We start from the raw sequence: 14,228 nt of genomic DNA on the forward strand, positions 1-14,228 counted from the left end.
GTCAGCGAACAATTGAATGTGTGTGGTACCAGAATACCATGACACGACAAAAAAAAAAAACAATAATTTGTTCTGGCGATCTTAAGTCGGCATCTCTGATTTGACGGGAAACAAAGGTTAAACAGATTTGACACCTAATTATTTTATTTTAAATAGAGTAAATACCATCTATTTTTTAAATCACAAATTTATTTAAACATTTTAGAGTAAAATCATTGACTTACAATTATATGGACGTCGGGTCCGCGCTAAAAAGTGTCCGCACTTGTAAGGCGCTAAAATCGTATACAGAGCGCCAAACTCCGCTTTAGTCTTCATTTGTTCTACTGACAGCGCGATACTGCGATGACATTACAATTTAAACTTCGAATAGGTTGACTTGGGACATTTTTTTCGTGGTTTTTGTATTAGACCCGTCGTCCATTTATTTGTAAGTCAATGAGTAAAATAGTATTTTATTTTGATTACTAGTTGATCAAACGGAAGTACATTCGGTAGACACGATCTAGGACGATTATTTCGAAAATGATTTTTTAACCGACTTGAAGAAAGGAGGAGGTTCTCAATTCGACTATATCCACATTAATAATAATAATATTATGATACCAAGTTTCGAGATGAAACAGAGCTTTAAATCGCAAAGATCTTAGGGGCACTGCCACTGTGCCTGTCAATTTGAGCCATAAGTTAACAAGTCCCATTTGCATGTAATTTCACCAGCACCCTTACCCTTCTAAACTGGAATGCATAAATAATGTTCACATTACTGTACCTCTCTGGACCAACTCTTTCACAAGGAGCTCTACTGCTTTTTAAATTAGGTATGTCTCAGGGTGACTGGCGCAGTGGCAGTGCCCCTAAGATCTATGTGTTTTAAAGCTCTGGGAGGCACTGAAACTGTTATGCACAGGTGTGTCGTTTACCATCAGGCGCACGACTTGTTCGTCCAGTCATTTGGTATCATATAATCTCAGTACAGAGTACTAAAAAACCGACCTCAAAAGTACGTGGAATTACGTCTATTTGCCAAGTTTTATTGAACCATCCCCTAATTCGCCACTATACAGGACTTCACACAGGAGATAATAAAAATCGGTTCTCACTACTCAAAGTATATTGAGAGAGAAAAACGCCTTGAATTGGAGAATAGCAAAACCAACCATTAAAATAATTGCTCCTTAAGTAAAATTAAGGCGCTATTTATAAAAATGAATCTTCATGCGTGAACAGCCACCTTTAAAAGTGGATGATTTTCTTCAGAATGGAATCATGAAAAATCGGTTCACAAATACCGGAGTTATCGCGTAACATACATACAAAAAAAACATAGTTGAATTGAGAACATCCTCCTTTTTTGAAGTTGGTTAAAAAGAAAGTCACGTTACAGCTTTGGCAGCAGAAATAGGCATGGCGTCCGTACTTCTCTCGTCCAACAAGGAGCTCTACACTGCCGTCCACTAACTAAAACAACTGGTCAAATGTCTGTTTTAATTAGAAAAAAATAAAGCACAAAATTCTCTTTAGTTGAAATTAGTTAACGTGTTTGACCAATCGGAACCTACCCTAACGATGCAAAGTTGAAATATCATTATACAACTTCATTATTCTGAAACTGGGTTATGGTATTTTATGATATCTCAAAAAAATATTTTGTCATTTAGCGGACGGCAGTACAGCTAGTAAACTTTCCAAATATTAATTTCATAAAGAATTGTAACGTATAATTTGTGTTTACTGTTTATATCTATAAATAGTTTCATGAGAATTGTGGGTGGAGTGGCTATTTCGGATCGCGCTTACGTTACCCGGATCGTGCCCCGTCAAACTTGGAATTCCTCTATGTCCAGCTCTGGGACTTTAGGCATTACGAGTTGTTTACTTTAGACGTGGTACACCGATTTTATCTAAGCTTCTTATTTAGGCCGTCGTGCATCTTAGAGAAACACGGTGTCCCTAGCAGTCTTGGTATCGTATCTCTAACGCGTAGTTGTGTTTTCATTAATCATTAAAAAATATATATATATATATATATATTTGCATTTAGTTGTTTTATGCGCTTTTCACTGTAATAAGTCCGAAAGTGTAAGAGACGGTTGAAAAGGTTTCTAAATATCAAGCGGCAAGTTCAAAGAGAGCGAGGCGGTACGTCATCACTGTCCAAGCAACTTACACAAAAAGCTCCCTCTCTCCGATCATACCCACTTTGAGCTGACGTGACATTTGCAAACAAAGAAACCATGATCGAGACTAGTTAAAATTATTCATAGGTAGCCTAGTAAATCGTTTGTCTAATAAATTACGTTTGAAGTGATAGCTGGCTCCGACATATATAAGAAAATATTTTATGATTAATAATACAAAGATCGAGCACAGGAAAATTTCTTCGATACGATGGAACTTGAACCCGTGACCACGCTGTACCGTAGCGCTGTTCTAACCAACTGGGCTACAGGTCAAGTTATTGAGTTGTCGAAATTCTCCTATGTGTTTTTACCGACTTCAAAAAGGAGGTTCTCAATTCGACTCCAAGTATTTTTTGTATGTATGTTACGCGATAACGCGGCATTTGTGAACCTGTTTTGATAATTCTTATTTTGTTGCAAAGAGGGTACCTCTGGTCCCATTTTTTAACTGCCTTTGTGGCACAACGGTTACCATGCCGGACTGCCACGCAGAGGTCTCAGGTTCGATTCCCGGGCCGGGAGAAATATTTCTATGACCTACATTTATTTCTCTCGTGAGTTTGGGTGTAATTTGTAGTGTGTGTGTGTGTGTGTGTGTGTGTGTCTATGTGTGTGTCCATGGCACCCGCGACACAGGGTTTCCCTAGTGCAGGGCTATGTTGAGTGTGTGCGTTATTACGTTATTATTATATTTAAATTTGAAGAAAATATTCCACCTCTAAGGGTGGCAAACTAGGGGATGAATGACTTTGGAGGTTAGTTTTTTTAGGACTTTGTACTGAGATTGTTTGTTATTGAGTTATAGATTTTGTACTGGATTTTTCGGCATCCACCGCCGCTAGTGATATCTAGTGAGAGATTTTTATATAATATATTTATAGTTCATATTTTGTTAGTAGCAATAAAATTTAATGAATTAATACAGGTGCAGACTTCTTCCAAACGCTCCAATAAAACGCCGCGCCGTATTAACCAAACTGATTTATTAGATTATCTATTCCTCCAACAATTTCTATTAGAACTTTGAAATATACTCAACAAAATTTGTAATCACAAAATACCGTTATAATTCCTGATCAATCTAACTTGAACATTTGATGAAATACGAATACATACATTTTTCTTTCACCTAAAGACATTCCCTCCTAAATCCCTTCTTTTTCAATTCCGCTTTCGCTTGATGGTAAGCTACACGCCTCTCCATAACAGTTGCAGTGTCACTCAGAGCTTTAAATCGCAAAGATCTGAGGGGCACTGCCACTGCGCCCGTTACCCTGAGACATAAGTTGGCAAGTCCCACGTGCTTATAATTTCACCAGCACCCTTCAAAACCGGAACACAGTAACGTTGTTTTTCCCTCTTCTTTCTTTACTTCACAATTTAGTTTTTTTTACAAACGAAATTAAAGCTATTTGAAAAACGTATATACTATAGTAAACGTGTTCCGTTTAATTCAATAGATATAAAAAAAATCATTATGTAAAATACGAATTGAAAACAGCGGTTTTTTTGTAAAATTTCGAGTTAAGTTTGTGTTTTTTTCTACGGTGTAATTAGGAAGTGTTTTTAGGAATCGTGATTTCACACTGTATAGCAATCAGTATATATTTTATTATATATTTATTATGTATATATTATTTTACTACATATTTTTTCCAAAGTGATATATTCAACACTTTCACTGTTATTTACCAAAGCCATTTGAGGTTGTATAGGCTCTTAAGCATTTCATTTATTCCTGATGGTACTCGGTGCTCTACTCTTTTTTTTTTCTTATAGTTTGGCACTATGGCGTCCAGCCTTTGGCCATATGCAATTTCCACTGAGTTGCAAATTTTTGATAATTCTTCCAAATAAATAATTTCTTGCTTCCTGAGATTTCAGGATAATTATTATTGTCGTAGCAGTTGTTGTTGTGGAAAAGTCCTTTCAGCCATGTCTTCGTTTAATTATGTTTCTGTAAATATGGCCGCCACAAAGAGGATAGGCAATTTGAGGCGGCGAGTTTGGATTGACTCGGGATTCCTTAGAACGGGCCGATACGGATATTTTAGTTCGAGATTCGTATAATTTCGCGTTTTAATCTTCGATTAAGGCACAATTTAAACTAAATTTACACAAAATAATTGAAAGTCAAAATAAAAACGACACTTTTCCCTCCAAAATGCCCAGAGCCAATCCGGTGCTCTACTCGGCCGAATGAATTGCACTCTAGTTTTCAGCTTGTGTTGGGATTATCTATGGTTTTATGCGATTTTCGTTAATTCATTCGTATTTGTTTATTAATACGTGGCTGTATCGTCTGAGTTCCCTTTGCCATTATTTTAAAGGAAGAAAAAACAAAAAAATACATTTGTGTACGGTGCGGGCTTTTGGAAAGGTCGGCCAAAAAGAAAAATTATACTTTTCACCTCACTAGCTCGGAAAGGCTTTCTTTTTCATTAGGAATCTGCGCTCAAAAGTGAATGAATTTGTGACACGGTTACATGACGTGGGTCATCCTACATATATCTGTTAGTCGGATGTCAATACACCTGCATAAATTTGTAGTGTAAAAATAGTTTTTCAGTTTATATTCAGGTCAAGTTTCAGAAGTTAGCCGACATCATTAAAATTTTGTCATATATGTTGCGTCCATCCGCCGTCTTCTTTGATCTGATACGTGGGTACTATTACCTTCCTTTATGAGATGTTTAGGTTTCTGTTTACATTATTGCTATTGTAGATGTAATTTCAAAAGGTGTTTGGCCTTGAAATGCTTCGAAATTCAAGTATTATATGTATGCAAAAGAAACTAACTGACGTTATTTCAAATGTTTTAAAGACAAAATGGCGTAAACAATTTGAAAATACAATAGTTATTTTTCTCTTTAGTTAGTTATATATATATATATATATATATATATATATATATGCCTAAACTTACGAGATAAACAAATGTAGGCCTTACACCGAACCGAATCCGTTCGGCCACGGAAACAGAAAATAAAGGAAATACTGGATCAAAATATGTCAAGGAAGTACTGGATCCGGAACTGGAGGTACGGAAAAACGATCTTTTCATGATAATATTAGGATGTTTTTTAATTTCAATGACCTCGCGCTGCATCCTGAGTAGATTTCCACTTCGGATTTCTTTTGCAAGGATTCCAGGTTTACGAAACTAAACTTACTGTAATTTGCTTGTAATTTATTAAATCTGCTAGTTGATAACAAAATTTGAAATTGAAAGGATTCTTACTATCAACCTGTGTTCATAATTTACAGGAGTTTTACGATTATGAGAATAGATCATGTACTTAGTAAAGTAAACTATGTTGCAGTGCCCTTACCGGCTTTAAGTTGGATCATGTAGTAATTTTAAGAGCGTTTACACACAGCTACTTTTAGCAGCGATGCAAACGCGATGTAAGCGCGCGACTGTAGGAGACAAACGCGCGATTGCATCGCTACATTTGGGATTTATAGGCGATTGCATCAATGTAATCGCGCGTTTGTATCAAAGCAGTCGCGCGTTTGCATCGATGCAATCGCCTATTAATTCACGAACGCGCGTTTGTATCGCTGCCACGTCGCCGTGAGTATGATGTATTCGATGGTTTTCTATGACGTTGGGGGGGTGAATGGCAAGACGCATCGGAGGTTGCGGAGAAGGGAGAACAGATAGAGACAGCGGGACAGCAGGATACTGCAGAAAAAGCACATGAAGCGGTAGATCGATCAGCTATGCCACTTAGCTAATGTTCGCGTCAATGGTTCACCCTTTCCTAGTGATGGGGTTTTAAGACCTAAAAAGAAAATTAATTATAAGATTTGATAAGACCCTACTTTTGACACTTGTTGCTTGTGAATTTACTTTTAAAGATATTGTATATTTCCTACTGTAGGTTCCCAACTAAGGGTGATGGAGATGATGTACATATTCTATGATTGTCTATGACGTGTGAGTTTTGAAATAAAAATCAGTTCCTGAAATTCACGTGTTTCATTCGTGGTTGTAAATTATATATTCCCATATCTATCAGTGTAACCACTCTTAAACCTTTTTCTGTACCACATAAATGATTATGGCTGAATGTGTGAGCATTACTGCGTTTCGGTTTTGAAGGGTGATGAAATTACAGGTACATGGAACTTGTCAATTTATGTCTCAGGGCGCAGTGGCAGTGTCTCTTAGGTCTTTGCGATTTAAAGCTCTGTACACTCGTTCTCCGTCCGTCATCCAGTTCGAAATAATTACTGTGAAACAAATAATACTCGAGTATTTCATTTCCGAATGAAAAGACGCATGATGCGAGTGAAGTTTCATACTCGACATTGTTTTTTAATTTGGTCGGGTATTACTTATTTGACAGTAATTTTTTTGGACGTCTGACGGAGAATGTTTTTATATTTATGTATATTTACTTGTCCTTTTTATATAATCATGTATACATGTAGCACACGTGTGTTGTAAATGTGTGGTGTGGCATAAAGCAGAGAATACACAGAGCATGTACCATTTCCTTAGGTCTCAGCCGACTCTGAAACAGGAACGACCGAAAATCAGCGTCTGTCTCGCCCGAGATAGACTTATCGCTAGTCGTATCCTTGACTTCTTTTGCGCCACTATCCACACTAACTTATAATCACGCAGCTATTTGTTGTTTTAGTGTTAAGCATTAGATTTAAGTGTTTATAGCAAGTGTATAGTGACTCAATTTAATGCATAAAATTCCTTTCTTTCTTAGTACGAGAATTGACCCCCTTAGTGGCGATGCAACTGTTATGGACAAGCGTGTCGCTTCAAGTACGCATGCGTTCATTTTGCGTCACTTGAATAGATTCATCATCGATTCATTTAAATATATCCCGCTTGGGGACTTCACGCGTCTTTCGAGTGTTGTGTACCTTCTTCGACGTGCCAGTTTGATCACTATATTTTCCTTCACAAAGCTCATGGTAAGTTTCAAATTAAATTAAGGCCCATTTAGGTGGAGAGAGTTTATCGCACGCTTCGAGATAAAAAAACGTATGCGATTATCGCAAGCAATAATCGCCATAAGATTATCGTATCACAATGCTTACATTCAGGCAAGAACTAAAATCTCGCCTACGATTATGGTATACGAAATTCGCAAGCAACTTAATCCCCTCCTCGACTGTTTACACAGAGAAATATGTAGTAAGGTGATTTTTGCTTACGAGCTCTCGACTTGTCTAAACACGATCTCGTATGACATTTTTTCAAGTTCATACGATTAACGTACAAGTCGGTTCGAAACGTTTAGAGTGCGAGAATTACCATTCGAGTTCAGTGATTACTGCGGTATTGACTATGGACATATCAAAATGACGCAAAAATCATACAAATTTGGAACTGCTTATTATATTAGATTTAGATTCATTGCACTCATATTGCACTATAGAAAAATAATATATTTTTTTAAATTTATAACATTTTTTAACCCAGCATGTTTTTTCGTTTTCGTTTCATTAATTCTTGTCTTAGAAAAGCAGTGATAATCAAAACATCCTCGCGCACTGCAGTCATGGTAGCGACTGGCTGGCACAAAAACTCGAATTACGATTTTTGCTTTCAAGTTCTGTTTACATGGAGACGTTCAATATTCAAAGGCGAGGCGATTATCGCTCACGTGGTAGGGATAATAGTGAATGTTTAGACGAGGAAAGTTTTTTATATTCTTTCGATAATCATATCTTCGAGACGAGAAACTCTCTCCATCTATATGGGCCTTTAAGCACATAAATTCCAATTCCTCTGTGAGAGCCACCAGGGTTTGAATATGATGCTTCGGAAAATAATACAAACTACATCTCTAGTAACACTTGTCCCTCAAAATTGTACACGTAGTACAATCAGTAGTGCCGACATATGTTTAACTTCTATATTTAGAGTCGTCCTTACACGTCTTCCATTACCTGCGCATTCCTAGTTAGTATCACGTTTTCAATCAGTGAGAGAAATTTAGAAACCAGATAACAGAGTACGTGGAAGATGCGAAATAAAGAAGTCAGTTCGAACTACATCAAATAGTTGAAGTTAAAGATGAAATTGAATCCCAGCGTTCCAGTATTATTTCTGCTTTGGTAGGTAATTTTAGTAATATATCTTATTGGGTAATTTTTCGAAAAATTTCAAGTAGTGGACATTTTTCGGGAAAGATTCAGTTTGTTTTTATAAGTTATTATATTATCTTTTTAACCGTATTCATATCTCTGTTTATTAAAATCCCAAACAACTTAAGCTGTGAAATAAGCTTATATGCGTAACAAAAGCTTTCTCCATGTACATATATGCATTCCGTAAGTGTCAAGTTTCACAAATAATTTTATACGGAAATGGTCATAACAGAAGCATTCATACTACAAGTACTCCAGCGCAGGGAGCGATGAACCCCGCCTCTGTTTTGTTTACAGCTCAAATTCATTGCGGCAAATTGCCGTTGATCATCTCACACGCATATTTCACAGCGGTTTATTAAAATTGTGTGTTTCTGTAATGATAAACATATGATAAATGTTTACAATAACCAGTGTAGTTTTAAGTATGGTATCAAAGTATATTTAACGATATCAGCCCCCGTAGCATGCCACCGCACCAAAGTTATTATATCCATATTTAGCTCTCAAATTCGACTTATAAAACCGCCATTTAAAAATTTTATGACAATAGCTAACACCGTGAGCACTATGACGTCACATTTTTGTAGGATCGCGAGCTCCTCGACCAATGGATACCAAAGAATGTCGCAGTACCAAGCATGGCTGCAAGGTCACAGCTCATTTTAAAACTTTTTGACAGTTCTGCACAGTAATTTTACCAACGTAAAAACTGAGCGCCAGAAACGAGATAAGAAGAAATAATAAAAACCAACAAATTGATCTATACGAGTACATATAAATTATTGGAAAAGGTGAGGAGAACTTAATACTGTTCAAGTAATTAAAAATACGCAAATAATAACATAATATAAAACATATAAAAACTGAAAGTATAAAAAATAATTGTTTTATCGTTTTCGCGGCGATGATTAAAAGACAAAGATAGCTATATACACAATTTCTCATCGTTATCCTTGTTCTTCAAAATTAACAGTAGTTAATTACCAAATAAACAAAAGAACGAATTACTGTGGTGTGGTATCTTACCGATTCAGTATTCGCAATAAAAAAAAATTAAAATAGCAACATAGCTTTATCAAGTAAAATAAATATGTCACGTGGAGGTTTATCACACATTCCATGTGATATACGGCCATACTATTGCCACAGATATCATTATGTATCATAATCTGAAGGCTTATAATACTATTTATGTGCCAACCACACCAATCTTGTCTTACTATTTATATTAAGGGATTTGCATTTTCATAACATTTTTTTATAAAAAATAATTGCGCATTTGACCTCCATCTCACCTGATGGAAAGTGACGATGAGGTCGAGGATGTAGCATGCACACCTAAATAATGCCTATTCGCTCTCGCCTTGAAAAGGTCCAAGTCGCGGCGTTCGGGGAACAAATCTGCAGGCAGGGAAATCCACTCCCTTGCCCCTCGCCATACCAATGTGGAAGCGAAACGCTTCGTGTGAATCCGGGGAATATCCGCAACATAGAGGTCCTCAGTCTCCCGATGATGGAAAGGGGAAGGCGGAATCAAATTATGCAATTCCATCGCATGATATATCCTGTAGAATACCTATAAGCTGGCAACTCTACGGCGGTGTTCAAGGCTCTGCAGCTTCGCCTCTACTAGTTCCGAGTCACCTATAAGCCTCTTAGCATGCTTGTCTTTTGAATCCACGGTGGCCAGTTGGTATTTAGTAGAGCCATCCCATAAGTAGCAGCAGTACTCCATACACAACCGGACTTGTGCTTGGTACAGCTGAAGCAACTGTCCCGGTGTGAGGTATTGCCTCACCTTGGAAAGGATGCCAAGCTTCATAGCTGCATTTTGGACGACAGGTCCATTCCAAGTAAATGAAGACGGTCGACTATCGGTATGGATATATCACGAAAAGTCGGAGTCAGGTGAAAGGGACTCCGTTTAGTGGAGAAAAGACACGCCTGCGTTTTGGTAGCATTAAATTTGGCATCGCCCCAAACGGATAAGTGTCAAATTCAAACGACTAACCATGGACTCTCGACAAGACTGGATTTCTTCTCCACTGACCCTTGCAGTTCCAGATTTTGGCACTTTTTTTGTTTGAACAATGTCAATTGCGCTGATTTTGCTTAGCATTAAAACTAAAACTAAATAAGATATTAAAAAACCGCTTCTAGGGGGTTGTAGATTTAGTCTCATTGGTTCAGAGCGGGATACGATTGATAAAAATGTCGTTTATGTTAGTTATGACATGGACCAAATATTCATCTCCATACTACAGATAGAGACCAAGTAAGTAACGAGAACGGACACTCTCTGCCCCTCCCTTGCTTTAGATACCGCACCACGTCCCGCACATTGACAGTCACATTGACTGAACAACAACAAGACTGTCGGCGAGCCGTTTTCGCGCTAAGACGGCTTTGATATTTGAATATAGTCTTCATTTATTCATTACGAAATTTGCACGTTAATAAATAACATCATTTTATGTTACTTTTTATAATGGTCGTAAATTGTGCTGTGTACGTGCGTTTATAATCATCTAAACGGGATAAAGAGAGGAGTTTCTTTCGATTTTTGAAAGATGAAACGAAGTAATTAAAAAAAGTATCTGAGACTCATTCAGTTATTGTTTTCTTTACTGCAGAGTAATATGTAATACAGATTTATTATATCAATATAATAAGACGCTATAACTTCGTAAGCAAGACAAGGGCTTTCGAATTTTCAATTTGTATTGCCGATAAATATTACGTAGTGAATATACTTTATTATTAACTAGGTAATGACAAACTTGGACACGCAATTTCAAATATTTTGGTTGCCTTGTTTAAAGGTACCTGTCCAAAATATAACATTTTAAGTGCTTTTAATATATTTTTTAAATAAATCTTCATTATTATTCTAGTTAGTGAATTAATGAAAAATATAATATTATACCGATATAAACACGTAACGAACATGTGTAATTATTAGGATTCTATAATAGAACTATAGATAACAGATTCACTTTAAAATTCTCGCTATGTTGCCGTTCTGACCACGTAACGTAATAGTACGAGCAAGTGATGGGTAACCTTGCCACTTCACGCACACATTGGCGCGTATGCAGATAGCGCTTGCTGTATGTAGTAGTAGTGGGTAAATAATTTACGACCGTTGTATGGAGTGTCCGGAGTGTGCTACAGATTAGAACTATGGATAATCCAACCCTATGTCAAAATGGCGCTGATCGATAGCCTGCAAGCAGTGGATATCAATTACGTGTTTCAATGCGTATGCATTGTTCCACCTGAGTAGCACCACCAAATCTGCCGGGTAGGCTATATAGTATGCGGGGCTATGTTCAGTGTGTGCGTTATTATTATTATTATTATATTATTAATTTAGTTTTTAAATGAGTAAATAATTAATGTAATTATATTTTGTACGGTCCGACTTATGAAATTGTATATATGAAATATAAGTTGTCAGTTTTTTCTTTGTAATATAATTGAAATGTTTGTTTTTAATTGCAAAGATCTTAGGAGGCACTGTGCCCGTCATCCTAATACATAATTTGGCATATTCCATGTGCCTGTAATTTCACCAGCACCCTTACTTACCCTTCAAAAACAGAAAGCAGTAATGCTCACATTACTGCTTGGCGACAGAAATAGGTAAGATGGCAGTACTTCCCTGTACGAACTCTTTCACAAGGAGGTGTACTGCTACTAAAAATTATTTTCTGAACTTGGACAAATATGCGTGTCAGGTAGGAATTGTGTGTTACAAATTAATTTTATTAACAGTCCTCTTGAGAAATTCCTATAGTGTCAGGGCGACGGCATTCACTCTAGGGCACTTCCTAAAAAATCCAACCAGCACCCACAATGCAAACCGTAATTCCACCAGCCTCGTCAAATTAATTAGATATGGTAAGTGGAAAAAATAAATTGTTGTTCGACATACAGGAGGCGATTCTGGTGCAACAAAGAAAATGTCGAAAAAACATGGAAACATCGATCGTAACCAATTTTTAATATTTTCTAAAAACTGATAGCAGTAGAGCTCCTTGTGAAAAAGTCGTCCAGGGAAAATACTGCCACCTTACCCATTTCTGCCGCCAAACAGTAACGTCAGCATTACTGCGTTCCGATTTTGAAGGGTAAGGACTTGTCAACTTATGTCTCAGGATGACGGGGGCAACGGCAGTGCCCCTCAGATCTTTGCGATTTAAAGCTCTGAGTGGCATTGCAACTGTAACGGATAGGCGTGTGGCTTACCGTCAGGAGCACGACTTGTTCCTCCCATCACTTAATATTATAAAAACTAAAACTCAGAATATTATGACCGGAATAGACTTTTAACTTGATTATTTTATTTATTTATTTGGGTCAACAAATAGTAGATACAATTATAACTAATATTTTTTTATGGTTTTTTATGGTTTTATGTATTTTTTTTGTAACAAAATTAAAAAGTGGTGATGCATATCAAAAATAAACAACGAAAGGAAATAAAATTGCAACTGAAATGACACAACAACGCCTTCCATTACAAAGTAAGTAGATTAAATAATGTATTTATATATTGTACAACGTCTACATATACATGTCTATTATATAACATATGTCAATTCTGTCATTCAGTTTTTTATTAATTTTAATGATCGAATACAGAAATGTCTACGTCACAAGTTTCTTGGCATTGCATTTATTTTGTTCTGCGAAAAAGTAAAAAGAAATTAGATATAATCTGTGATACATAAAAGTGTCCGTAATGAACTCTATTAGTTAGAATTATCAGTGAGTTACGGGTGAGTATATTTATGTTGCACTCAAATTAGTTCAGGTTAAGAATAAGGCGTCACAGATATCAGGACTATAATTTATGGTTACGATAGTAAAAACCTCCAAAAACAAAATTTTAACTGCCAAGAATATGAATATTTTTACTGTAACAGTTTAGATGTTTAAACAAGACAGCATGTCTTGTATGTTACATATCTCAGGGAGATGATGGCTGGGCGACAGATTCTGACAAGGCTTTGTAATATAGAAATCTACATTTGGTTTGTGTCGCAGAGTAAGATATGCATAAATAAAACATTTAATTTTATAATTTGTAACATCGCTGAGTAAATGTAGCTACGTTAGGCTATGGCGTATATATATACATATAAACAAAATGCTGCATAAATTTTTAGATGTTCTGCAGTTCATTAACCTGATATATAGGTAATTTTGTTTCTGATCATATATAAGAAGTTGAAGCAATTAAAATTTTATTGCATCTATTAGGTTCCCAATTAAGTGACAGTACAATTTTGCACTCTTTTTAGCTTTCATTTGCAAATTACACAACATTGAGAACAGTAAAACGTACCTGATCGTTTTGATCATGTGTCAGATAGAGCCAGCCGAGCAGAGCTTGAGGGTAGTTCTCCGTCTTCCCGCAGCGCTGTGGCAGGTCAGCTCCCAGCGCCGTCGGTGACATCGCCTCATCGAGTCCGTCACGTGAGATTTAAAACACTTCCACCCAAATTAAACACGAACTTCATAAATCGAGTATTAAAATTCGAATATTGAAATTGAAAATTCGAATATTGCAACTGAAACTTGTAAGTTGCAATTCAAATTCGCAATGAAATTCGTTGTAGAGTTTGTGTTTTTCGAGAGCACGGTCAGCCCATGTCAGCGATGCGGCCGGGCCGGAGGTATTTTTGGATCGCGTTGCGTTGGTTGCGCGCACGCCGGCTACACTGTGACTAGTGCCGCTCCTTAAGATGGGAGATGTCTGGATTAGGGAGGGATTTTATTTTCGTATATGTTTATCGATATCGTTCCGGTTGATATTACAAAATTGCTATTTACCAGGTTTAAAACTATAGTGAAACAAAAACTTGATAGTAAAGGTTATTTATACAGCTTCTACGTACTTGGATGGCAAAA

At 36.6% G+C, this 14,228-nt stretch overlaps 1 protein-coding gene across 1 annotated transcript in view; it reads right to left on the reverse strand.

Annotated features, from left to right (window-relative positions):
* Positions 1-13,989, reverse strand: part of LOC113229143 (zinc finger CCHC domain-containing protein 24-like) — a 33,448-nt gene extending 19,459 nt beyond the window's left edge. Inside the window, exon 1 of the mRNA XM_026462649.1 lies at positions 13,663-13,989. Within this exon, the coding sequence (XP_026318434.1) occupies positions 13,663-13,773 (111 nt within the window). The 5' untranslated portion in view covers positions 13,774-13,989. The remainder of the gene's footprint in view (positions 1-13,662) is intronic.
* Between the last annotated feature and the right edge of the window lie 239 nt (positions 13,990-14,228).

This window comes from Hyposmocoma kahamanoa, unplaced genomic scaffold, assembly GCF_003589595.1.
Source record: "Hyposmocoma kahamanoa isolate Upper Pololo Valley unplaced genomic scaffold, ASM358959v1 279, whole genome shotgun sequence".
Lineage (NCBI taxonomy): Eukaryota > Metazoa > Arthropoda > Insecta > Lepidoptera > Cosmopterigidae > Hyposmocoma > Hyposmocoma kahamanoa.